This window comes from Acinonyx jubatus, chromosome C2, assembly GCF_027475565.1.
Source record: "Acinonyx jubatus isolate Ajub_Pintada_27869175 chromosome C2, VMU_Ajub_asm_v1.0, whole genome shotgun sequence".
NCBI lineage: Eukaryota > Metazoa > Chordata > Mammalia > Carnivora > Felidae > Acinonyx > Acinonyx jubatus.
The window spans coordinates 122,814,728-122,840,309 of NC_069384.1; the positions used below are offsets into that span (position 1 = coordinate 122,814,728).

Below are 25,582 nucleotides of genomic sequence, written 5' to 3' on the forward strand. Positions count from 1 at the left end.
AAAGCAAGAAATGTGATGAGAATCTGTCTACCATTCTTGTATCCAAGGACATGGGTGGACAAGTCAGGGTAACATATCTATTTCACTTGACAGCTATGCTTTGTTGCAGAAGGGAAGACAAGCCAAAGAGCTGGGAGCTTTGGAGGAAATTTTAGGTCCTTAGGTTCAAGGTATGTTTATTTTTAACTGCTACTTTAAGAGAGATTCCAAGAAATCCTCTTTGACCATATTTATATCCTTTTACTTCTAAAGAGGCTTCATTTAAAGAAAAAAAATATGGCACAGTTCAGAATCAGGAACACTCTAGCCCCTATGGGCAAGAACAGATGGTAGCTGTTTTGCTTCAGTGCCCTGGCAGTCCTCTTCTCCCAGTCATGTCTAGAAAGTTCGTGAAGGCACACATGTGGTTGGCTTGCCAGGCCCACCACAGGCCCTCAACAAATACTTGAAGACCTGAGACAACACTCTAGGCAGGGCAGCTTGGTCCACTTACGTCTCATCGAACAGAGGTTCCAGGGTCTTCCTTTTCACTGAGGTTTTCTTACGACTTGCCCACCTCCTTTCTGGTAGCAAGTACACACGGACATAGGGATCAGCTCCACTGCTGGTGCAGGGTGTCAGGTTTCTGATTTGGTTTCAAAGACATTAAAGAAAGTTTTAAAATACTGAAAAGACTCATTTGGAGAAAGCTATACTAGCCATGGAGCTCTAGATGGCTTTGAGGACAAAAATGCCCTGTCGTCTAGATGACCAAACAGCAACAGGCTGCAGATTTGAAGGACAAAACATCAGACGCACGATTTCAAAAGCGTGTGTGTGTGTGTGTGTGTGTGTGTGTGTTTTTAAAGTAGGGAGGAGAGCAAGTACGTTGCATCTAAAGGAAGTAGGAGATTCCTACTTGAGAGAAGGTACTGGCTCCAAGTCACCCCAGACAGTTTTGCAGTGGTTATGTCTGAACAAAGCCCTTGGCTCTGGAGCCCGTCAGCATCATTGAGGACTTGTCATTCACAGCAGGCAGCCTTCAGCCCTCCCTCCTTCCCCGTGTATTACTTGTCTACCTCAGCCATGCCACCGCCCACCCCCCCCCCCACTGCCATTGCTCCAAGCGCCTTCACTCTTTTGTTCACCTGATGCTCCCAGAGGCCTCTTCCTGGCCCCAGCATCTCGTTACCTGCAGCCGCTGATGAGCACACTGAGGCAGCGCCGCAGACACACATAGCGCACCGTGAGCCGAATCTCACCCAGCCTCTGCTGCCGGAGATCCCCGCTTCTGTAAAGAAAGGGCTTGTCACGTCCTTTGCCATTACGGGTGTTGGCCTCTCCCCCAAACCCAACGACAGAAGCATGTCCTACTTTAGGAACATAGAGCCCTGTGGGTTAATAAAATAGCTCTCAGGTTCTTTTTGGTCTGAAGTCCGTTCCATCCATTCACATTAATTATCCTACTTTACAGTAGGAAGGATATGAACCTTGGAGTGGGATCTGTTTCTATACCATGATTTCCTGTGAAACCTTGGGTAAGTTATTCGACTTTTATGATAGTAAACTGTATCTCGTAGGCTAATCATGAAGATGGAATTAAATAACATGCTAAGCCCATGGTAAACACTTTATATAAATCCCACATTCTGAGCTCTCCATATCATCCTCGTACACTTGAGAATTCAGGATATATTTCTGCGGTAAGGAACCTTCACTAGAGCCCAGCACCTGTTTTACAGTTGGTATCCATTTGCTCTCTCTCTCCCCCCTTTCCCCTGTGTTTCTAGCATACCATGCTGCCTCTCACGAAGCCACTCTGAAAGACCAGAACTTTTGCAGCAGTTTGTGTCTACTATTCTATCCAGGGATGGATTTTTCATGCATGTCATTTTAGAATAGATTAAGCAGAGAGGTGCATACTCAGTGTTGAGGCTGATATCTGTCAGGTCAAAGCAGGAGGAGGCCAGGGAGTTCAGCGAGGACATGCTGGGAGCCAGCCTCTTGGGTGGCCACGCAAATGGGGAGACAGGGCATTTCATGGGTCTGGGTGACTTGATGGGCCCTGGAGAGTGTGGGCCTGGGACAGTCAGGAAGATGGTGGCCGCACTCTTCTTCTTCCCCATGGGCTCACAGAACCCTTTGGCACTGTCCTTGCCTTTGGGCTCTGGGCCTGTCTCTTGGGGTGTGGGCTCGGTGGCAACAGTAGTGGCACTGGTGGTTGTCATGGTGCTCTTGGAGGCTTCCTTGGTATCAGAAACAGGGTCTGGGGAGCATGGCAAATTTTCAGGGCCCCCTCCCTGGGATGGGGCTTTGGGGTCCTGGTTGGTGTCCACCTTCTTAACGAACAGAGGACCTTTCTTTAGGGCTTCAGGTCCTGTGTATGGGCTCCCCATCTCTCGTTCTTCCACACGCAGGAACTGCAAGCAGATGACAGGGTTATGGGCTGGGCCCCCCTATCCACCTTCTCCTCCTCTGCTCTCATCTTAACCTCTGGGAAATGGTTCCTTCCTGACTGCCCAATCCTCTGGATTCTACCTCCCACCCCCACAACCCCACACCATATCTTCCTTAATCTCTCTTTGCCCCTGGGTTCCTGTAACCAAATATTCTCTTTCTCCCTTATTCCTGCCTCAGTCATGAGTCTTCATGAAGACTCAGTCCTGCCCCCACTCAAACTGGCTGGTGGAGACCTAGCTCACTCTTACAACATGCACTGTTCCTCTACGCAGAGGACTCCCAGACTACACCTCCAGTCCTCTACTGCCTTCTGGATGGGGTCCTTTCCAGCTGTCACCCTATTCACCACTGCTTTCCCTAGAACAGTTCCTGTCCACATATACCCCTGTGCTCCTACCACCAAAATTTCAAACCTCAGCCACTATGTTTCTTCCCCGTTAGTCATCAAGACTGTTCCTAAGGACTTCCATTTCTAGCAATGTGGTGGTCAAAATATTCTGAAAAATCTCATTAGGAATGTCTAATAAAATGAAACAAACATCCTTTTAAATGCATTGCCAAATTCACAAGAAAGGAGGGAAAGCCCCTGGGGTTACTGAAAAACGAAGGCTAAGCTTTCCTAGGGTGGTTTATCAACCTTGAAAATTCAAGGGGTAAGGAGAAGAGGCCTCGGATCAATGTGAGGCTGGGAGTTGAAGTGGGAACCATGAAGGTGCGATCTCTAGGGGAAAAAAGTAGTCTAGGATAAACATTCCACCCCCCAGGAAAGACTGATAAGAAATATGTCTGTCTCAGCCTGTACTCTGGTGGGGGGAACTGAAGACTTTCCTGAGAATATGGCACCTTACAGCACTGTCTTATATGAATTTTGGTTCCTATTTTTACCTGTGGAATCTTGAAACCTAAAATTTTAAAAATAACCTAAGAATGGACCCTAGGTTTGTAATGCTCCCGAGGTGCTTGGTTATAGTAAAACGGAACCTCGCTGGAAGCAAGCAGCTTCAGTCCAGGTCCCAGAGCACTGAACATATGTTTGCAATCCAAGTTACCAAGCATAGAAAACAGATACAACAACCATCAAAATCTAACTCAAGATCTTAAGATATAATGTGTACCTGTGAATTCTAACGTAAGTATTTTCAAATGATTGAAGATGGAATAGAAACATCATAATAAAATACTATGAAAAAAGATAAAATCAGAAATACAAAACAGCCAATTAGTGGTCTAAGATGACAGAGATCGGAGGAAATTTAGAATGTAGCACCAGGAGATAAAGAAACAGAAAATATGACAGTGAGGTCAGGTCGGGACATGGAGGAGGTGGTGGTCCAGTGTAAGAATTCTAGAAGGAAGGATTAAAAGAATGGGAGAGGCAATATCTGAAGGGATAATGGCTGACCATATTCCAAAGTTGACGAAAAACAGCAATCTATCTCCTAGCTTCTTCTCAGCACAGAGCAGGTACTTAGTGCTGGGATAGCCCACCTTGTTCCATGGCCAGAGCTCCACCCCTCACCTACCCTGGGGCACAGGAAGGGATGTTTACCCGAAGCACTAGCCTCATGGAGATGAGGCTGTCCAGGCCTGAGTGGTCCAGCTGAAAGCGCTGCTCCAGGGTGAGGTCTGTATAGGGTAGAATCTGGCACAGGGGGAACTCCAGCACTCCCAGAGCACACTCCTGGTCATCATCAAGCACCTGGGCAGTGGGCCAGTCAAAAAACAGGCTAACCCAGCCTCAGACCCACCACTGCCTTTCCTGAGTCTCAGTTCGCCTAAGTAAGCACTGTGCTTCTATTGGCCCCTGGCCCTGTTCTGAAAACCTGGGACCAGGCCTGGTCCCAGTTTGCAGTCAGGGTAGAGGCAGTTATGATCTGTATGAGGCAGGGGCCAAATGCCCATGGCCACAGGGGCTTTAAGGGCTGATGAGCTGAGCTGCTCCATGAGGAGACATCCGGACAAGGCTGAGGGCCCCCAAAATTTGTTGAGTCATGAAATCTTGGACGAGTCATTGTTTGAGCCTCTATTTGCTCACGTGTAAAATAAAGAAGGTATCTCTTTTCCACAAATAGTTTTGAAGATTAAGTTATTGTTTTAAAGAAGTACATCATCATTGACGTCCAGGGAGGATTCCAACACAGGCCCCTGTGGGTGCTATGTAAAACCGGAAAGACTTGCAGGGAGAGAGCCAAGGGAGGTGAGGGTTTGCCCTTCCATAGCCCTCTTCGCCCACCCACCAGCCCGTGAGGATGCGGGGCCTCCACATCCTCTCCCACACACACAGGCTGACTTCACCACTGGGAACACCTGCCTGAGGTACACTTCAAGCTCCCCACCCCTCCTGCCGTAGACACCTCTTAGCCTTGTTCCAAGACCCGAACTTGACACAAACCTTCAGATGCAGCTCCTCGGCTGCCACGTCATACACAAAGAAGGAGAACACCTGGCTCCACACGGGGTCCTTGGTGTGGGGACAAGTCTGGGGATGGAAGAGAGAAAGATCGCTGAAGGGTCAGGATGGGCAGAGCAGGGTGCAGGCACCCTCTGCTCGCATCTGGCCACTCACCAGCACTGCCTGGGGGTCAGACCCACCCACACGGCTTCTGGGAGACTTTAGGGTGGGGCAGCCAGGTTCAAAGGCAAGGAGAGCTTTCCCAGGAAGGTTGGGGGTTTAATTTACTTACTTAAATTCAAGTTAGTTAACATACAGTCTAGTATTGGCTTCAGGAGTAGTGATTCATCACTCACGTATGACACCAGTGCTCATGCCAACAAGTGCCCTCCTTAATGCCCATCACCCATTTAGCCCATCCCCCCCCCCCCCCACACAACCCCTCCAGCAACCCTCGGTTTGTCCTCTGTATTTTATTTTTCCTTCCCTTCCCCTATGTTCATCTGTTTTGTTTCTTAAATTTCACATACAAGTGAAATCATACGATATTTATCTTTCTCTGACATTTTTCACTTAGCATAGTGCACTCTAGCTCCATCCATGTTGTTGCAAATGGCAAGAATTCATTCTTTTTGATCTCCAATATTCCAGTGTGTGTGTGTGTGCATATATGTATATGTACATGTACATGTATATATACATAGATAGATCTTCTTTATCCATTCATCAGGCAATGGAGATGTGGGCTCTTTCCCTAAGCTGGAAGTTGTGTGAGGCTAAAAGCATAGCAGCACTAGAGCTCACTTCCAGGGGAGGGGCCAACAGGACTTCCACGGCTTTCTAGCATGTGCCCTTAGGTCAGTCACTCCATCTCTGACCCGCAGGTTCTTGAACTGTGCAACTATTTTGTGAGGTTGTTTTGAAGACACCGGGCCTAGACCGTGTCCTGACACCTATGAACACTGTTCTGTTCTCTAATCCCCTGCCCTTTTGCTTCTCTCCCATAAGGGGTGGGGCCCTCACTGTCCCATGGCTACCCACCGAACTGTCTCACCTTGCTCGTTTGTGTCTTCTTGCCTACAGAGAGCTTGACATAGGAAGAAGGGTCTCTGTTCACTTTATTCTGTGGGGAACAGATGGACAACAATGAAAGTGGTACCAATGGTCTGAGACACCACCCTGACCAGCCTCACCTCCCAACCCCCAGGAGCATCAGTGGGACCTGGGGACAGCCAATTGCTTCCCTCTGACAGAAGGCTACCCTGGTGCCCCCAGGTCCCTGGGCTGCCATCACTGTGAGCTCTAGGAAAGGGCTAACCCCAGGGGAGGCTCCAAGGTAAAGACAGGAGGCCCAGAGCTGGGCCTGGTTGAGCACAAGCTCTTGTTCCCTCGAGCTATGGAGGCAGACAAGTTCTGGCTCTTCCTTTACCTTGTGACCTAGGTACTTAACGTTTCGGGTGCTACTTGTAAAATGGCAACAAAACGAGACACACTCATCATGGGACTCGGGCATAACGAACGTGGGGGGTGGGTTGCAAAGCCCAGCGCCTGGCACACGGCAGACGTGGTGAATGGCACTCTTGTCATCCCTAGGCTGTGTGTGCACAGACGGTCACCCAGAAGACAGGGCTGTGGTTACTCTGAGGAAAAGGTGCCATGACTGGCTTTCACTTACCTTGGTAAACCTAGGGAGTTTTTTGGCTCGATATTCGCCATTCAGGTAGTCAAAGGGGTTTCTCTGCAGCACAAGAATAGGATAAATGAATGACCCATGGACATTTGCAAGAGACGGGCACAAGGCAAAGGTGTATGTGACACTGGGCATGGCACCACTCACCGGCAGGTTGCAGGCACTCTCCAAGAAAACCACGAGGATGGCAGTTGAAAGGCCACTATGGTCCTACAAGCACACACAGACTCTCACTCACTGGGTGCTGAATCATTAGGAGACACAGACTGGTTTTGGAGAAGCCTACTCACGGCAGAAGGAAGCTAGCTAGCCAGACCTTGAACTCCAGACAAGCCCTACGATTGCCCACAACCTAGCTTTTTGTTGAGACTGAATCTACAACTGCAGCATGTCAGATTCAAGTCGGACACAGGGGTGGACTTCCTCAGGAACTGGGCTGACCAGCACTGACAGAGCTTTTAAGGATCCCATCTTCCCCGAAGATGGCTGAGCTGCTCCGAGACTGCTGAGAGATCAGGAGCTGCCCGGTGTGGAGCTGAGGCCGAGGGACAGGTTCTGCCGAAGGTGGGGCTGGCTGGATGATTCTGTGAGCAAGATCTGGGGGCTTCATCTCACCCCCTTCCACAAAGCTCATACAGGGACTGGCCGCCAGCCTCCGCACACCTTTCTGGTAGGGAACGCTGACACCCCACCCTTACCTGGGTCAGAGCTTCCGGGCTGGCGATCAGTGAAAGCCACTCCAGCTGCAGGTGCAGCCGCCCGCTGGTTGTGTCGTTCAGGACAAACCACTGCAGGAGGAGGGGGAGGAGGGTGAGGAGGGAGAAGGGTGAGGAGGGAGAAGGGTGAGGAGGGAGAAGGGTGAGGAGGGTGAGGAGGGAGGAGGGTGAGGAGGGAGGAGGGTGAGGAGGGAGGACGGCTCCAGGAAAGGCCCACTGAGATGCTACCGACCCTCTTCAAGCAGTTCAATTCTGGGACCTGGTGGAGCTCTACTAGGGGCTTTAGGGCAAAGACGGCCCAGCCGGGCGGTGTGGGCTCTGGGCTCGAGGGAATGGGAGAGGTGGTTATAGAAGGCCAGAGCACTACGCTTTGAGATGGAAACAAGAATGTCCATGGGGGGAGGGGAGGTTGCAGGCTCGACTCTACCTCATCCACCACTCTGTTCGTCATGACATCCCCAAGGCAGATCTGCAGGCTGGAACACACAGGGAGTCGGCTTAGCTCCAAGCAGGCAGGAAGCAGCATATCCAAGGGCGGCCCTCAAGACAGGGGACCTTAGGGGTGCCTGGGTGGCTCAGTTGGTTGAGCATCCAACTCTTGATTTTGGCTCAGGTCATAATCTCACGGTTTGGTTTGTGAGCTCGAGCCCCATGTCAGGCACAGCAGACAGCATGGAGCCTGCTTGGGATTTTCTCTCTCCCTCTCTCTGCACCACCCCCCCTTCTCTTGCTCTCTCTCTCTCTCAAAATACGTAATGTAAAAAAATGGTTTATAATCTCTGAGGAAAAAAAAGACGGGATCTTATTCATCTCAAGGCACCAGTGGTAAAGCGCTTGCCGCTCAAGCAAATGAAGGCCAGTCAGCAGGTGGCTCCAATCCCCAGAGGAGAACATGAGCAGAGGCTGCTGGGCACACTGGCTCTGGATTCCCCAGTGACGGTACTATGGGCATTTTGAACAGGATGATTCTTCTTTGTGAAAAACTGCCCATGCGTTGCATGGGTTTAGCTCCCCGATCCTGTGTCCTCTAAACACCCGCAGCACCGCCTCCCACAGTCATCATTAACGACCCCCAGGGCCCATCCATTTCCAACACTGCCCCAGGTGCCCTCCAGGGGATAAGTCTGGTTGGCATGTGTGTGACAGGAGGTGACGGAGACCTAACCTGACTGCAGCCCAAACACAAGACCCTGATAGCCAGGGGGAGGGGGGTGGAGATTAAGTCTGTGTGACTGTTAGAAATGTGCTTGAGCTCAGCACACGCTGGAAATCAGTAACATGCAGCATGAACTACAAGCCACACTTCTCATCTGCAACAACACAAAAACTGCAGCTTTTTCCGTTAAGAAGAGAAGGAAAAGAACATCTGGTGGGGAGCTGTTTCTTAGGGTGGCAGATGGCACCCCTCCCACTTTGTTTTGTTGCTTTTAAAATTACATGCTCGTGGAAACCAGCTAAACAATACAGGAGCAAGAAAGATTTGGGTGAAACTCTCTTTTCTGCCTCCTCATCCCAGGCCCCCTGAGGCGAGCGGTGTGAACAGTCTGCTGTGTGTCTCCTGTGCCCTTCTCTGTGCTCACCCATACATACTCCGGGGTCCTCCCTGGAGACATGAAACCGCACAGGCCACACCCGGCTCCCGCCCCTTCCCCCCTCCTCACCCCTCCAACCAAGTCTTCCAGCTCAACACAGACAGACCCTGCTCATCGTTTTTAAAAGCTGCAGAATATTCTGTAGTTTGGCAATGGCAAATCTATTCAAACACTCGACCAATATCCTCTGAGGCTGGACATTTGTGTTTCCAGCCACCACAGTTCTGCTCATTTGCAGAGCACCCCACGTATAATGCTCTGACTTTATGGGAGATTCCTGGAAGTGGGGCTGCTGGGCCAAAAGACATGTAAGTCTGAAGTTTTGATGGCCAGCCCCAGCCCCACCATCTCAGTCCCCCCACAGCCCTGAGTTTGGGTTCTGCCCCAGAGCGAGAGGCCAGGACTCCTTGGCACTGGGAACCTGACCATCCATGCCGGCCCCGCCCCTGCACCTGCTCTGAACAGAGAGTCTAGCTACCACACCAGGACTGCAGGACGCAGAGCCCATGGGACACAAACCTTGGGGCCCTCTGCATCCCCGTAGTCCAGCTCAGGGCTGGGCACTCAGGAGACACCTAGGAAGGAGGTTAGTAGCAGGAACGTGGAATGACAGAGCAGGCTGCCTAACGCAGTCACTGTGTCAGGTGACTGCGTGCTGGAGACGAGGGTGCTGTGGCCCGAGGCCTGGCCCAGTGCCCCTGCGCCCAGCTCAGCCCTCCTCCTCACCTGCCCAGGAAGTCGTCCCTGTCGGGATCCTCGTCATACAGGTCCACCTCCAGGTCCTGCCCAGGGACTTCGTACACTATAAACTGGAACAAAAGACAGGATACTTGATCTGCAGGCCGCAACAGCTGATGAAGCCGACCTCAAGCATGACCCAGGGAGAGCCCAAGTCCAGCCCCACCACCTGCCAGCTCAGAGCCCTGGGCAGTTTCCTGCCTTCAACGCCTCTGGAGAACCCCACCTGTAAGAAGGGAGTGATGTCCTCCCCTGCGGGATGGGGAGGACGGGGGTCGGTGCTCAGGGGACAACGGCTGCTGTGTGTTCTGCATGGGGCTCGCAGCTTCTGGAGCACTTCATAGGCTGTGGGTGCTACCTTCAGGTAGTAGGGATTGTGGGTGAATTTAAGAACTTTAAGCTCCTGGTGTGAGGCTCTGGCAGCAGGGGAGGCTGGGAGGATTGGGGCAGAACTGACTCAGGTTCTTTTACTTTGATTTGAAAAATTGCAACAAATCTGACCGTGATGGGGAAGGGAGGTGGGAATTCATTTATGAGCTGTTCCTCCAGCAGGGCCACGGCAGTCCACCTCTGAAGCCTGATGGATGTGGGAAGGAGGAGTGATGCAGGCCACCCTGCGTGTCCCCAAGGCCGCTCCTCCGGCCCGGTGTTGCCACATGGGTGTGTGAGGCCCTCCCTTGTTTGCACCCAGCATGACCCAGTGTGGAGCCCGGAGGGCATCAAAAGTAGCCGAGGAGACCCTCACCTCAAATACCTCATTCCAGGTGGGGTTCAGGTTCTTGTAGATGGTCCTGCTCCGGAAATGCTGAAGGCCAATGCTCACCTTGGCGTAGGGGTCTGACTTGCCTCGGATCCCCAGGAAGTTGTCCTTCTGAGCCAGCTTCTCTGCTTCCAGCAAGTGGACTCTGATCACTCCCTGGAAAATGCCCCAGCCCAGGGCTCACAGCTGCTTTCTGGGCTGTGCCCGCCCCCAAGGCCCACAGCATCAGGGCCAAAGCCATCAGACATCATCCCAGCCCCATCTCAGTGTCTCTGTGGTCTAGATGGGAGACAAGCCAGATATGGCAGTTTCCTTGCCAAAGCCACGCAGCAAGTGATGGCAGGGCCCAGGGCTCTGTCCACTCATCACCATGCCCTGCCCCCATTCCTGGCCTTCAACCTGCCATGCGAATGGTTTGTTCAGCCGCAGCTATTTCCTCCTATGCTGACGACCACCATCGGAGGAGGCTGCCTCCTGGATTCCCCCTCTCTAGAGGGGAACAAAGTTCTAGTCATTTCCTCCTGAGGCCCAGGTGTACACACCCCCGTGGGCACTGCGTGCGGCTGGCAGTGTGCTCATAAAGGCCCCACACTCTGGGCTTTGTCCTCAGACAGAATGGATCGCAAGAATTAGGAAGTACACTTCACGGGGCCAGGAGGCCTCCTGCCTAGAACTATGTTTTTAAGTATCAGTAGATACATGTACGCTTAGGATGAGCACTAAGTACCGTATAGAACTGCTGGGTCACTATATTGTACACCTGAAACTAATACAACACTGTATGTTACCTGTATTGAAATTAAAATAAAAAAACAGCGACAGATACACAGGCATTTACCCTTTGACCCAGCAATCCCACGTCTAGCCCTAAAAGTATACTGCCAAAACTCAAAAAAGACACGTCCAAGGCTATTCGTGACAGTGCTATTTGTAATAGCAAGAGATCAACACAGCCCATTCAATAACCCCCTGCACACACACACCATGGAGTACTGGGCCGTCGTAAGCAGGAAAGAGTTAGGGCCCTGTCTACCCTGTCACGGAGCGGTGCCCATGACATACGGAGTGAAAAAAGCAAGGTGGAGAAAACTAGGTTGCTGCCATCCATCAAAAAAGGGGAATATGACCATCATCAGATATGCACACACAACCATATCTGCAATATATCTGCAGCTGCTCATTTTAGAAAACCAGCAATGAACAGTGGAAGGATAAACCATTACTTAAGGGGGATGGTGGAGGTCAGGTGCAGGGAAGAAAGGATCGAAACCAGACCCCTTAAGATAGAATCCGTTTTTTATGTTGGACTTCGGAAGATTGCAAATATCTTACATGACTGTAAAAGGAAGTTACGATAAAAATTCAGCCCTAAAAATAGAAAATGGAATGAAACCAATGTAAATGTTCACGGCCAGTTGTCGAAAACACGCAGAAAGAACTATTCCAAGTGAGTTTAAATGGTAGCAACTTTCCAGGACCTCTCCAGGGGGATATCCCCTGAGGGCAGATTGTTTTCAGTAACAGAGGTGTAGGTGATGGGGTTGTTTGTTATTCTAAGTTGGCCAAACTCAGCCTGGGGAGGTTGAGAGGATGTATGTGCTGCCGCCCTGCTCACCCTGGGCCTCACCCCGGTGCAGCCAGAGCAAGCCAATGCCTCTTACCTGGTGCTGGTGGAGAAATGGGCACGCACCCCTCTCCCGAGCCCCGACTTGCAGCCCTGAAGGGCACCTTCTGTAGGGAGGCCATGTGGCTGTCCTCAGGGGCCTCCCAAGCAAGGCCCAGGATGTGGGGGGTAGGGGCAGTGGGACTGAGCACACAGGAAGGCCCATGTCCTGGCTCAACTGAATGTTCTTCCCAGTGTACCCCAAGGATTCTTTCCACCACCAAATAATGGAGTCGGGGGAGTCTTGTGTCCCTGAAGGGAGGATGGGAATCTCTTAGAGTTTCCTGGGGGCAGGGGTGACTGCCCATAGCCCCCAACCCATGCTGCACAGGTAGCGAGTGGTGAGGGGGGACCAGCATCCAGGAAGGAATGCCACCTGGGTTCCGCCCCTCCCTAGATGGGTGGCTTTGGGCAAGTCAGTCAGTCTTCCAACGCTCGGTCCTCGCCCGATCAAACGAAGATGCCGTGCTCTCACAGGGCAGAGACAAGGCTTACCAACTGAGAATGCGTTCCCTCCTCCAGCCTGAGAGTCCCTCAGCTCTGGGCCCAGTGCTCTGTGGCCAGTGCAGGTACTCACGCAGGGCAGAGGAAAGAGCAGGTTGGTCACATCCAGCCCCTTCTTCACAGGCACAGTCACGCGGTTGGGCAGTACCAGGTGGGCGGCGATGAGGTCCTCCATCAGGCTGTCTGATACCTCGCTGGGGACAGTGGGCAAGACCAGCTGTAAAGGCCGCACACCCTCCACCCGTCATCCCCAGAGCTCAAACCACGAGCAGAGCGTGGTGGGGTGGGCCCTGCCCAACAGGGAACATCCCTGTCCCCAGCCTGCCTGGCTGGTGGGGGTGGGGGAAGATGCCAGGTTTGCATTTTGACAGCCCCTGACCACCACCCTCTCAATCCCGCTCTGTTCTCTGAGGCATCCCAGCGTGGTAGCTAAGGGATGGCCTGGAGCCTGTGTGCAAATCTCGGCTCCACTACCCATGAGCTGTGTGACCTTGGGTAAGTCGATCACCTCTCTGGACCTGTTTCCTCATCTCAGAGAACAGCACCTGGCGCACAGTAAGTGCTAGCTAAGTGTTTGCTCCCGTAGCTCTTCTACTGGCTGACATCCCATCAGAGTTCTCTGCTCACTGCCTGACTCCCTCTCCCCAGCAGAGGAGCAGGGACAGCGCCTGGAACAGGCCTGGCACGCAGAGCGGGTGCTCAGGAAATATCTGTTGAATGAAACAATGCGCCACTGGATTCTCTGCATCCAGGGCGCCAGGAGCAGTGGGATTGTCCCCAGGGAGCGAGCCAGTGGTCCTCCCCACAGGCCAGGTTGCTGCCTGATCCCGGGGAGCCTGCTGGTGCTTGCCCTGGCCAGTCCAAATGTCCCTGATGCCTGGGGACACGTGTCCACATGGGCCTGGAGCCCTCCCTTGCTCCTCCCAGGGGGCCTGAGGCTCTGAGTGCGGCCCTGCCACGGCCAGTCCCAGGAAGGGACGTAGAAGAACCAGGCTCCCCTTTCACTGAGGAAGAGCCCAGAGAAGTCACACAGTTGCTGAACAACAGAGCCAGAGAGCCTGTGCTCTCTCATTAGCCCACACAGCCTCCCCCAGGACATCTCCTGTGGCCAGTGTGTGCCCGTGCGTTTGAGCATGCATGTGTGCGTGTGTGTGTGTGTGTGTGTGCATGCGTGTGTGTGTTTTCTAGGTGCAGTGCCTGTCCACATAGGCCAAGCAACACTGTTAGCCTCCTGGTCCCACTCCAAACACACCAACACATTTCCCCCCAGGGCAGGGACAGCTTGGTGCCACCCCGCTCCTCACACAGGAACCAGGAGGGAGGGCACAGCCGAGGTGCAGCTCCAGTCACCCTCTGAAGGGCCTCTGAAGGGCCTCTGAAGGGCCTCACTCTTGGGATCTGCCTGGCAGCTCTTACAGTGCACTCACTTGATTCCTGGAGCATCCAGCAGGTTGGTCAGGCCTGTCCAGTTGATCTGCAGGTGCTGCAGGGGCAGAGGGAGGCTGTTAGGCTGGAAGAAGCCAGAAGCCGAGGGCGGGGTCCCTCTGCCAAGCGCCTCACACCTGCCAGCCCAGGGAGCCCAGCCTGCTGGTGGTGGTGGGACCTCTGCAGGGGCGTCAGGCAGGTGAGGGCACCTCTAGTCTTGCTTAGGCCTCGGCTTGGGTGGCTGGGGCCACGAGGCCCGCTGCTCTCCTGCCAGGACCACACGGGAGAGCAGGGCACACGGCCACAGGCCGGCCTGGACTGAGAGGTCTGGGTTACACTGTCTCCACCTCGGTCGCCCTGTGTGACCTCAGCAAGCCACTCTCCTGAATGTTTCCTGGTCTCGGGGAGAGCAGAGCCAAGCACCTCAGGCTGCCTTAGATGACATGAGACGAGCCGCTGGAGCAGCCAGTCTCCCCGGCCTTCGGCAGTTCCATTCTGGGACTCAGACCGGCTCCTGGGGCCCAGCAGGCGAGTGCTTTCTCACAGGGAACCGCAGGCCCGCGTCTTTCCCTGGGACTTACTGGCTTCTGAAGGAAGAACACAGTCACAGCTCCCACGAAGGGCTTGTCCACCAGGAGGGGCTCCAGGATGATCCGCAGCGTGCCCTGCAACTGGGTGGGCACAGGGGGCCGGTGTGGGACCTCAGCCCCCCTCCCCCCTGCACCTGCTGCGCTCTGCCGAGGCCACCCCCAAACGTCAGGGCCACCTGCTGTTCCAGTAGGGACCACACTTGGGAAACAGAAACCTGCACACAGCTGCCACGCCTCTGCCGGCTACCAGGGGCCCCGAGCTAGCCACCACTGCCTTCCACGGGTGCGGAGGGCAATTTACTTTACCTCTTGCCCACGTTTCAGGCCAGCCCAGCCAGCGGGGACCCAGCTCCCGTATTACTCCTCTACCACAAGAGATCTCCACCTCCTCCTCCAACCGCGTCATTTCTAAGCACTGGTTCTGCATCACTCCATGAACAGAACCTTTCCCTTCCCTGGGCAGCTGATGTCGCCCTGGGGGGACTGTACAGAGGCAGGTGTGGGGCCATGGGGCCAAGCAGCAGGTTAATAAGGCCTAGACACCTCTTCACGGCCAGGCGACCTCAGGCCTGGAGTCCCTTGATCATCGTCAGCCTGTATTTGGTGTCTGCACCTTTTCTGCAGCCTGCTCCAACATGAGCCCACTTCCCCCTGCCCAGCCTCCCACCCCAGGGGCAGGAATGGGGGGTGGGCAGTCCCACCAGGCTCCACGTACCTGGATCCCGTTCACGCCAGCCTGTATCTTCTGCAGCTCTGCACTGATCTCACAGTCCCCGATGTAGCTGAAAGTGGGGAGGGACGAAGGGCAGGTACAACACTCAGAGATCAGGAAGCTTGCCCAGCACCACACAGCCCAAGTCCAGGCAGCCAGCCACCAAGCCTGAGCCCCGTGTCACCTGGATATGGCCTCCCTAAAAGCCTTAGCCTTTCTCAGCTCTGCAAAAATACCGACGTGAGCCCAGACCCTGGGAGGCAGCTGCACAGGTCCTTTCACCCAGGTGCCTCATGAATATCCCTACCTCCGCCCACAAGGGTGGTGACTGTGGTCACCACTTTGCCCCGTGACACCCTGAAGATGTGAAGGGGGGGCTCTCGATGAACATACTACCCAGTCCTCCTCTACTGCTGTGTGCCTGCTCCGTCCCTGTTCAGGTCTCTTCCCCAAGGACACAGGAACCTGAGTCTAGCTGGCAGCACTTACCAAGTAATGGGCACAGGGAGCCCAGATGGGCGCCTTGGAGGGTAAGGATCATAGGACTCTGTCAAAGGGTCCTCTAAGGGGATAGAGAGCGGGGAGGCTTTAAATATCTGCAGGACAGGCAGAGAAGCTGGGTATCACAGAAATGCTGAGTACCCTCTGAAGAGGAGGGGTTGGGGGGGGGGACCTGTCTGAGCTGACTGAGAAGCTGAGTGCCAGATGACCCTGATGTGCCTCAACTATTCATGCAAGGATTCTGTGGCGGAGCTTTGGAGCCAAGAGTGACCAACAGCCAACATCATCCCAACACACTTGAGACCAGCCCTCAAATGGGGATGGGTGTTCCCAGAGTTGACTCTTGTCTTCCCAATATGCTCTCGGTGCCAGCCTCTGGGCTAAGGACAGGAAATGAGGAACTGGAGAGGAATGGCAACAATCTGGAACTTTAGGAGTTGATCCTTGGTCCTTTAAAGCACAGTTCAGATCTCACCACCTCCAGGAAGACTTCCTGGATTGAATGTCCCTTCTCTCAGACTCAAGCCTGCTACAAACATCATTCCAAAGAGGCTCCTTTGCCCAACCCGCTGAACTAGTCACTCATGTGTCTTTGCATCCTTGTTTTCCTGAGGTGCCACGACTCCAGTTCTCCCACAGATTTCTCACAGCCTGTGCTCAGAGCTCCCTGGGCTTTACCACAAGTCCCCATATCTTCTTGCCATACTTGCTCCCTCTTTCTACATCCTCTTTAAGGCAGCTGGTCTGACCCTCCAGGTGACTAGCCCTGACTTCCAAGAAAGTTCTGCTGTCTGGGCCTTGGCACCCGGAGCATGCTTGGGGCCTAGTCTTATGGGAGGAGCTGGGCCTGGGCTGAGGGTCAAACAGCTGTGGCTTCCCTGGGACCATCCATTACTCCTGATAGTCTGCCCTGCTCCAGCCCAAGGTGGTGTAGGTATGTCTGTTGTGAGGCACTTTCACACCCCAAATTCGAGTGTAACTATGCTACTCTGTCCTCAAACTGACTGTTCTCACACAGGGTTCCCCTGTGCCCTACACCCGGCCCACAAAGGCAAGAGGGCTCACCATATCTGCAGGTCCAGGACCACCTGCCTTCGGTTGCGCTTGTTAGTGTGTGCCTTGACGCCGTTGACCCTGGGGCACTGGAAGAGAGGCCAGAGGGCTAGGTCAGCAGGGATCTGGCAGCAAGGGATAGCTGCTGGCCCCTCGCCCAGCACTGGGCTTTGTCCCCAACAACCAAGGTGGCCTCTGCATTCCTGGGATGAGGCACAAACAGAAATTCACGCTGCTGCCTCTGTCTGTCCTGGGCATTGTGATACTTCCCTCCCTAGAACGCACACCCCTTCTTCTCTCTCTTAGCGCAGGTATTTACGGAGTACCTGCTCTGTGCCAGGCACTGGACAGGGGAGAAGGCCAGGAGCAAGACGGGCTGAGCCTGCCCTCATGGGTTGGAAGCCCAGCAGAGGAGACAGTGGCAGGGGAGGGTGTGATGAGATTCAGCCCCTTGCTGTCACGTGGGGATCTGGAGATTTCAGGAGCAACCTCCCCTGGTGTGGGCAGAAGTTAGTGAAGGCTTCCTGGAGGAGGAGGCATTTAAACAGTTCTGGCCAATGAGTAGGAGTTGGCCACCCAAGGGCAAGGGAAAAGGGCAGGATCCCTGGCTGCGGGATCTGACCCTAGAAATTAAAGTGCCCTGCCCTTGACCCACCCTCCATGACCCAGGGTCACGGTCCCCCAGCCTCTGGGGCTGAGGGCTGAACTGCTAAGTAATGCCTCCTACCCTGGGTCTCTTCGCCTTCTGTTAGGAAGCTAATGGGCACTGGAATGGGGGTCTGGTTATTATTTACGAAGAATAAAAAGCAAGTATCATTTGAATTTGAGTTATAGTCATGCTGAAGTAGTGAGGGTTGAAGTTCACTAATGTTTGCAATCTAGTTTGAAATGCATTTTAAAAAAAGATGATGAGGTGGGGCACTGGGGTGGCTCAGTCGGTTAAGCGTCTGACTTCGGCTCAGGTCATGATCCCGTGCTTTGTGGGTTCGAGCCCCGCGTCGGGCTCTGTGCTGACAGCTCGGAGCCTGGAGCCTGCTTCGGATTCTGTGTCTCCCTCTCCCTCCCTGCCCCTCCCCCACTTGCACTCTGTCTCTCTCTCTCTCTCTCAAAAATAAATAAATGTTAAAAAAAAGTTTTTTAAAGATGATGAGGAAAAATAGATGCATGGATATGTGCTAAAGCAAATACAGCAACAGGTTAGCAGTTGTTTGATCCAGATGGCTCATGGCATAATACTCTCACGTCTTCTGTATGCTGGAGATTTTTCACAATGAAACGTTGGAGAAAAAAATTCGGTCAACCACACTAGAGGATATTCCATTATCTTTCTGTTCTCCCCTTAGAAAGTGCCATTTACAAATGCACTGTCACATGAAAAGCCTATCCAAGAGAATGGAACCAAAAATGCAGGGGAAAAAGTATTAATAGGGACATCTCGAGTGGTTTAACTAAAATTATTATGTAGTCTTTCCAGTTTGTGATATGTGTGGTAGGTCAGCTTGTTTAAATATTATATAGTTTGCTGTGGTTTATTTTGCCATTCTTTCTGATATTTATTTAATATGTATTTTTGTCCTGATTTTATATTTTTGTTTTTTGTTTTTTTTGAGAGAGCGAGAGCACGCATGTGAGCAGCAGAGGGAGAGAATGAATCTTAAGCAGGCTCCACGCCCATCATGAAGCTGGACACAGGGCTCCATCTCACGCCCCTGAGATTATGACCTGAGCTGAAATCAAAAGTTGGACGCTTAACCGACTGAGCCACCTGGGCGCCCCATGTTCTTTTTCTTTCCTGTAGAAGCTTCAGGCCGCGTCCACCCTGGCCTCCAGGGCCTTCGTATTAAAGACCCAGAAAAGCCAGTGGAAGACTGGGGAGCAGGGCGGGGCACTGTAACGGACTTTCCACAGCCTGGAGCCTCTAGGCCTGCTTCTGTTGTGACAAGAGACGACTTCCCAGCAGCATCACATCCCACAGGCATCGGGCTCTGCGGTAAACACAGCGGTCTGCCGGCTCCTTAGCTCTTAGCCTGCTGAATCCTTCAAATGCCAACTCAGACATCACCCACTCCCGGCAGCCTTCCCTGACTACCCCATTCCCCTCCACTCCTGAATTCACGCATTCCTCTACCATTGTGCGTACTCGGCCCTGTTGAGGTCCACCAGTTTATACGTCCGCCTCACATAGGACAGTGACCTTTCTGAAGGCAGGCACATAGCCACGCCCATTTCTGTCTATGGTGTCTCACTCACAGCCATGTTCCATAAAGTCTACATGAACGAACCAGGGAATGGACAAATGAACCAACAGATACTGGGACAAGCCAGTCCTGGCTGAGTCCGAGTGGCATAAACCAGAATCTCCAGGGCTCAGGCGGCTAGCAGGGCAGAGTTGGGACACGCCCTGGGGCAGGCAGACGGCTCTCAGCAGGCTGGCCTGCACTCTGGCACCTGCCTGCCCCACAGCAGACCACATGCTGGGGCCTCTGATTTCCCCAGTGATGGACATCACAGCAGTTCTCTGCCTCGAGGATGCTTTTTTTTTTTTTTTTTTTAAGTCAACTCTACACCCAACATGGACCTCAAACCCATGACCCCAAGATCAAGAGTCATGTGCTCCATCGACGGAGCCAGCCCGCCAGGGGCTCCTGGGGATGAATTTTCAAACAGCAAAAATAAGACCCACAGCAGTGGGGCACTTTAGGGCAGCAGGAACGGGGCACGAGGGTGGACTAGGAAGCTGTCAAGAATAAGGACCTGATGTTGGGTATGTCAGATGCAAACCTCACCTATCCTGGGTCACCTATTATCTTCACAGAACTAGGGTTGGGCTTGTGATGCTGCTTGCGAGAACCAATCATTTGGTAGAGAACTATCCACTGTGTTGAGGCACTACCTCTCTCTGTGAAGGTGTGCTCTCCCAAGCTGATGCCTTAGCAAGCATGACTTCTACATCTTTGTATCTGGCCGACTGCCACTGCCTGGCATGTTTCCAAAATTTGGCTGCAGAAAGGTGGACTTATTTCCCATCTTTCCTTTTTGTTCTCTCCGAGCCAGGCTTCCTTAGACCCTGCAGAGACAGTGGGGCCGGGACTCAGGGGTGAGGGGTCTATACCGAGGCTGAGAGGCTGAGAAGGGCAGGTGGCGGCCAGGCCCCCAGCAAGGTCCCCTGGGATGTTCTCAGTCAGGAGCGAGTGACATGGGGCAGGGTCTGGGACAGAGAAAAGGCTGCAGAGCAGATACAGGCTGCCCCTCCTGAGACATCACCCACCTTTTGTCACCCACCTTTTGTCCAAAGTAGAGCTTGGTGAAGGTGAAGGTCTTCAGGTGGATGCTCTTCTCCCGGATCTTGGGCTCGAGTTTCTCCCGGAACTTGTTCTCCATGATCATACTCAGGTAGGGCCAGATCTGAGAGATGATCTGTGACCACAGAAAGAGGCTCTTGGGGGTCAGGTCTGTTTCCCCCACCCAAGACCCAGGGCTACCCAGAACAACCTGGCCCCGGAGAGGGGGGGGTCCCATGGCCCTTACACTGCAGCGCCCACAGGCCTGTCTGCCCACCCATCCACGCAACTGTCCGTCCATCTATCCATCAAACATGGCATAACTACAACAGTTGTTCTCACTCTGGCCCAGGCAGTGGGACCCCAAGACTTGGTGCTGTTTTGCAGAACACCACGATTTTGGTTCACTGCTAAAATGTAAGCTATCAGAATCAACATTGTGGTGTAACCAGGAAGGAGCAGGTGCCAGAGGCTTAAAGAAAAAGAATCACAGAAGATAAAGTTAAATTGCTTCCTGTGGATTTAATTTTTTCTAACAATCAAAAAAAGGCTGCCTTGGGCTGATCTCTGCAGAATGACTCATGGCGTGGGTCTGGGAAGTAAGCATGGGACAGGGGAGAGGGAGGGCAGCAGAGAGCGGTCATAGTTTAAAGATGCAGTTCCCGTTCCCCAGACCCAGCATCGGAGGAGCCCGAGGCTGAGAGGTTTCAGGGCACCACTGCCTCCATCTCTCTCAGGGGCCCCGTTAGGGCCGGTCCCGTCTTCCTGCCTCACTGCTTTGTTGTCTACTGAGTGCATCCTGAGCATGAAGCTCCATGGGACACACTGGGTGCCCCAGTGTGTGGTTTGTCTACACAGTTATCTCCCCACCCGTGCCCTGAACTGAGGGTGGGAGCCTCATCCCACAGTCATACGTCCCCAACACCTTGTGTGGGACTCTGCGTGTCAGTGTAAGAAAGAAAGATGTAGCACACGAGGGCACCCATGAACTAGGGGACACAGGCAGGAGGGACTCCCTTTTGTGGGCACAGAACAAGGTCTGTCCCAGGGGCCCTGGGCCCTGCATTAATCCACAGAAATCTGGTCACTCCTCTGAAAGCAGCAACCTACTTCGTCCAACTTCTACCTGTAGGCTGGGAGCAGTGTTCTTTTTTCCTTTCTTTTTAAATGTTTATTTTTGAAAGAGAGAGAGAGTGCGTGAGCAAGCAGGGGAGGGGCAGAGAGAGAGAGGGAGACACAGACTCTGAGGCAGGCTCCAGGCTCTGGGTTCTACAGAACCCAACGCAGGGCTCGAACCCACAAACCATGAGATCATGACCTGAGCCAAAGTCGGACACTTAAAATGACTGAGCCACCCAGGCACCCCTGCTGGAAATGGTTTTTGATCCACACGGCATTGACATCTTTGGTAACACAGAACCATCAACTTTTGCTCAAAAACCATCAGGAAGTCTTTTCTTAGACCTAACTTAAGTCGTTTCTGCTATGGCTGTTCTAACCAGAACAGAGGCAAGGTTCATATTAGAAAAAGTCCTGAGTCAGAATCCTTGAGTGGGTGGGAGGATCCACAAGCTGTCACATTTAGGGGACAGATGTGGGCTGTCCAGATAGGGGCCAGACTCTGTTTCCTCATCTGTAAGAAAGGGCTAGACCCAGAGTTGGAGCCCGGGGCCCCCCCTGAGGCATCTGGGAGCAGAGCCTGCTGGGAGTTCCCTGAATGATCTAACAGTATAGTCACACCAGTGATGACAGTGTTCATGACGTCCCAGGCACTGTGGGGCACTCATTACCTCATTAACCCTCACAGCCTCACAAGGCAGGGACCGTAATTATTCCTGTTGCACAGATAGGGGGAACCAGCTCTGAGAGGTGAGGCGGTCTGCCCAGGGTTGCAGAGTCAGTGCTGACAGATCTGGGCTGGAGACCAGGTGAAGTGTGGCCATGGCCTTCCCCCCTAGGAAGCACTGATCTTGGCCTCATGGGCCACTGGGGGTGCTGCATTCTTCTCTATACTTCTCTGTGTTTTCTAACATTTCAGCTGTGGCCATGCATTAGTTTCACACTAAAATAAATTTTGTTTTCTTTTGTTTTGTTTTAAATAGAATCATTGGTAATGAGAAGATCCGGGAGGGTGGGAAGGGGAAGAAACCGGCAGAAGGCAGCCGGCAGTTACTGCCAGGAGGCCCCTGTCCCTGTGCGTGGCATCGCCGTCACCCAGTCCCCGGGGTCCCTCAGCCTAGGGCCGCCAGGAGGATGAGGCCTAGAAGAAAGCCAGCCCTGCCGGACCCACCCCGGCCTTACCTTATTGGCCCACTCGACCCGTTCCACATCTGGGAAGTGGATCTAGGGAACAGAAACCCCAAAGGTAAGTTAGACTGAACACCTGCCCATCCCTGAAAACCCAGAAGCGCAGCAGCCGGGCAAGTTCCCGCTCCCACCCCACACACACCTCTGCTCTTCCTCCCCGCCCAGCACCCACTTGGCCAGAGACTCAGCCAGCCCTGTCCCGGAGCGCACCCTCTGGTGCGGCAGGCAACCAGACCGTACCAATGCACGGCCAACACTGACACTACTGGGCTCGGAAGCCCTGCACGCGGGTGTGCGATTCTGTGGAGACTGCTCCTCTCTCCCGCAGCCCCCTCCCCCTCCCAACTGCGCCCTGCAGCCCACAGGCTGGAAGGGCGGGGCTGGAACCCCTTCGCTTGCTTATGCAAATAAGACCTTCCTTCCTGGTGGATACACACAATCCCCACCCGGGCTGGCCCAGGGTACCACCCGACTTCGTTCCTTGCCTTTCCCTCCTCCTTATTCCTTTTAATGCCACAAGTAATCATGGACTCCGGAGAAAAACTAGAAAATACAGCTAAGCAAAAGGAAAAATATTTTATCACAGAATGCCAAGGGACAACCACCGTTAACAGGTTCAGCCTATTGCGGAAACAAGGCTATGTAGTTCCCACAGAAATTGAAGTCACCATGTGTTTTGGTAGTCTGCTTTTTTCCACCTAGTGTATGTAGGATTGTATTGATTCCTAAGGTAACAACTGCCCGTTTGAAAGCCATTTTCATAGGCAACTGGAGAATGGAAGTGCCCCCCTCAGCTCCCAGGAGCCCCTCCCCAGCAGGCCAGATCTGTGGTCACATAGGGGAGCTTCCTTCAGGTCACAGCCCCTAGCCACTATGCCTGCCGGGTGAGTCCTGCCACTTCCTTGGGTCAGGAAGGGAGCTTGGCGGGGTGGGGGGAGGGGGGGGCAGGTGAAGCAACAACCCTACTGGCTAACCTTTGCATCACCTGAGGGTGCTTAAGCCCTTCCTTGCAAGAGTCTCAGTCTCTGCCAGTGTCTGAGCTTCTCATAGGCCCCCACCCCAACCCCCAAGGTTCTCAGGGGTAAGACTGTAGTGGTACCTGGCACAAAATAGGGATCAATAAATGGTAGCAGTGGCTACCATCACTGTCACCAAGTCTTCTGAGCACAAGGCCAACTCAGGATCAGATTCATGGTGGGCATTGGAACTCGCAAGGTCAGGAAAGGAGATTGTCCATGCAGTTCACACTCCTAGTGCACACCAGGCCCTGGGCTGGCTCTGGGGATGCCCTGAAGGCCTAAATGTAGACCCCGGCCTAGACCACTTGCCCAAGAGGAGAGCCATTCCCAAAGGAGTGATAAGCAATTCAGTCCTCTTAAGGAGTTTTTAACAACCTTGAGAAGTCAAAGAAGCCCGGCGCTTCTGAGACTCCTGGAACATTGAGCCATTCTCCCAGCCCCAGTTCCCCCAGCCCTGGGCAGTGATCCATATAAACTTGGACAAGCATCTAATAGTCTCAGGTGCTAAAGGAAAATCACTGCCTGGTTCCCAGGGGGAGGGCAGGGGGAGGCTGACTCAGTCCACAGGAACAGAAGGGAATGGTGGGAAAGGAATCTTGAGGGAAGTAGGCAGGAATTAGGGTCAGCCCACCCATTTCAGCTGGGGAGAAGCAGCCTACTCACCACCCTTTCCCTGCTGCTGCCCTGGGTCAGGTCCTAAGCTGGTAGCAGGCAAATGGAGGGTGAGACCCTTTCATTGCTCGCTATCACACTGCCCACTAAAGCACACTAAAGAAAAAGCTCCTGCACATGGGGCTGAAACAGACATCCCCACTGCTCTTTGGTTGCTCCACTCATTACTATCTTTGACTTTATTTCTTCCAGGCAGCCTTTCCTGATCTCTCAAGTCAGAGACAGGTGTCCCTATTATGTGTCTGCTGGTTCTCCTTTGAGACACTTAACACACCTTAATAGACCTGCTTGTCTGCCTGCCTCCTTACTAGACTGGAAGCTCTCGTGGGCCGACTCGGCCGTGTTCCCTATTAGTGCCTGTCCCTGACACATGAATATCTTAATAAATATTTGTGGAATGAATGAATGCATAAATGTATGCAAGGTTCTTGCCCTCAAATAGCTCCTAGGCTGGTAAAGGAAGCAGACAATAAACAGATCATTCCAAGTACAGGATCAATACCAAGGTGTGGGGAGTGGGACCCCCACAAAGGAGAAAAGTGGGTTACAGCTGGGCTTTCACTGGCACCTTTGTCCCTCTGCTGCTCAAGCCTGCTGGCTGGACCCTTCCCTCTCCTCCGTCCATCCTGCCCCCTGCACTCCCAACTTACCCCGGGGCACATCTTATGTGCACACCCCTTCCACCGACCCCCTGACTCTCCAGGGGAGGACCCAGAGGAGGTTCTGTACCCCTGGGAACTGGGTTCTGATCTCCTGCACCCTGGAAAAGTGATCCAGCTTGGCAGGTCTAACCCTGGCCACACTTGGGAGCCGGCTGAACGAAGATTCCTAAGCTGCCTCACACCTACTGACTCACAGTGTTTCAGGGTGGGGCCTTGCAATTTATTTTTAACAAGCTCCTGGCAGGATTCTGGAGTTCCATCAGGGTTGGCATCAATGACCAGCCCGCCCCTTCCTTTAGAGGGGCCCACACTCACCCTGACAATGCAGACAATAGCGGGATGTCCAGGGCCCACACTGTTTTCATGGTCTCTTGGCCAGCTGCACTTGTGTTGAGGCTCCCTGCTAAGAGATTCCCCTAGAAAGTGAGTCTGAATGCCCTGACAAGAGCAGCAATTCAGGCCAGGAAAGGAAGAGACCATCAAGTCTCTACTCTGCCTTAGGCATCCTGCTGGCTCTCCCTCGGCCTAAATCTCAGCACCTATCGTGACTCGCCAGTGAGCTGATTCAAGAGCCAGGCCATCTTCTCTGTGATGGCCCTAGAGTAAGTCCTGGACCAGAGGATGACATCAGGGTGATGGACATTTAGGAAGCAATTACTCAGACCCAATGTTCCCTCAGTTTGATGGAGACAAATTAGTCATGTTTCCATTATAGTTGGCCTTTTTTTTCCCCCTACTCCAAATTCTCAAAGTTATTGCATGCTTTTATCTATATTTTAGCTTTTCCACTTAGGTCTTCAATCTGTCTGAAATTTTTTATAGCGGATGAGATAGGCCTCTACTTTCATTTCTCTCCACATTCTAAG

The 25,582-nt window shown here is 53.1% G+C and overlaps 1 protein-coding gene across 3 annotated transcripts in view; it reads right to left on the reverse strand.

Annotated features, from left to right (window-relative positions):
• Nucleotides 1–25,582, reverse strand: part of ESYT3 (extended synaptotagmin 3) — a 49,958-nt gene that overhangs the window by 8,290 nt on the left and 16,086 nt on the right. For 2 of the 3 annotated variants that reach the window (XM_027061762.2, XM_027061767.2), the window contains exons 2-20: nucleotides 22,358–22,399; nucleotides 20,058–20,192; nucleotides 16,788–16,864; nucleotides 15,225–15,291; nucleotides 14,501–14,590; nucleotides 13,922–13,977; nucleotides 12,568–12,688; nucleotides 10,313–10,483; nucleotides 9,556–9,638; nucleotides 7,665–7,713; nucleotides 7,220–7,309; nucleotides 6,669–6,731; nucleotides 6,507–6,569; nucleotides 5,886–5,954; nucleotides 4,832–4,918; nucleotides 3,989–4,138; nucleotides 1,903–2,399; nucleotides 1,172–1,270; nucleotides 494–625 (exon numbers count right to left, since the gene is read on the reverse strand). In XM_027061762.2, coding sequence (XP_026917563.2) covers nucleotides 494–625; nucleotides 1,172–1,270; nucleotides 1,903–2,399; nucleotides 3,989–4,138; nucleotides 4,832–4,918; nucleotides 5,886–5,954; nucleotides 6,507–6,569; nucleotides 6,669–6,731; nucleotides 7,220–7,309; nucleotides 7,665–7,713; nucleotides 9,556–9,638; nucleotides 10,313–10,483; nucleotides 12,568–12,688; nucleotides 13,922–13,977; nucleotides 14,501–14,590; nucleotides 15,225–15,291; nucleotides 16,788–16,864; nucleotides 20,058–20,192; nucleotides 22,358–22,399 — 2,141 coding nt within the window. Of the gene's footprint in view, nucleotides 1–493; nucleotides 626–1,127; nucleotides 1,271–1,902; nucleotides 2,400–3,988; nucleotides 4,139–4,831; nucleotides 4,919–5,885; nucleotides 5,955–6,506; nucleotides 6,570–6,668; nucleotides 6,732–7,219; nucleotides 7,310–7,664; nucleotides 7,714–9,555; nucleotides 9,639–10,312; nucleotides 10,484–12,567; nucleotides 12,689–13,921; nucleotides 13,978–14,500; nucleotides 14,591–15,224; nucleotides 15,292–16,787; nucleotides 16,865–20,057; nucleotides 20,193–22,357; nucleotides 22,400–25,582 lie in introns of those variants that run through there. The other variant, XM_027061766.2, reaches the window with a different exon arrangement.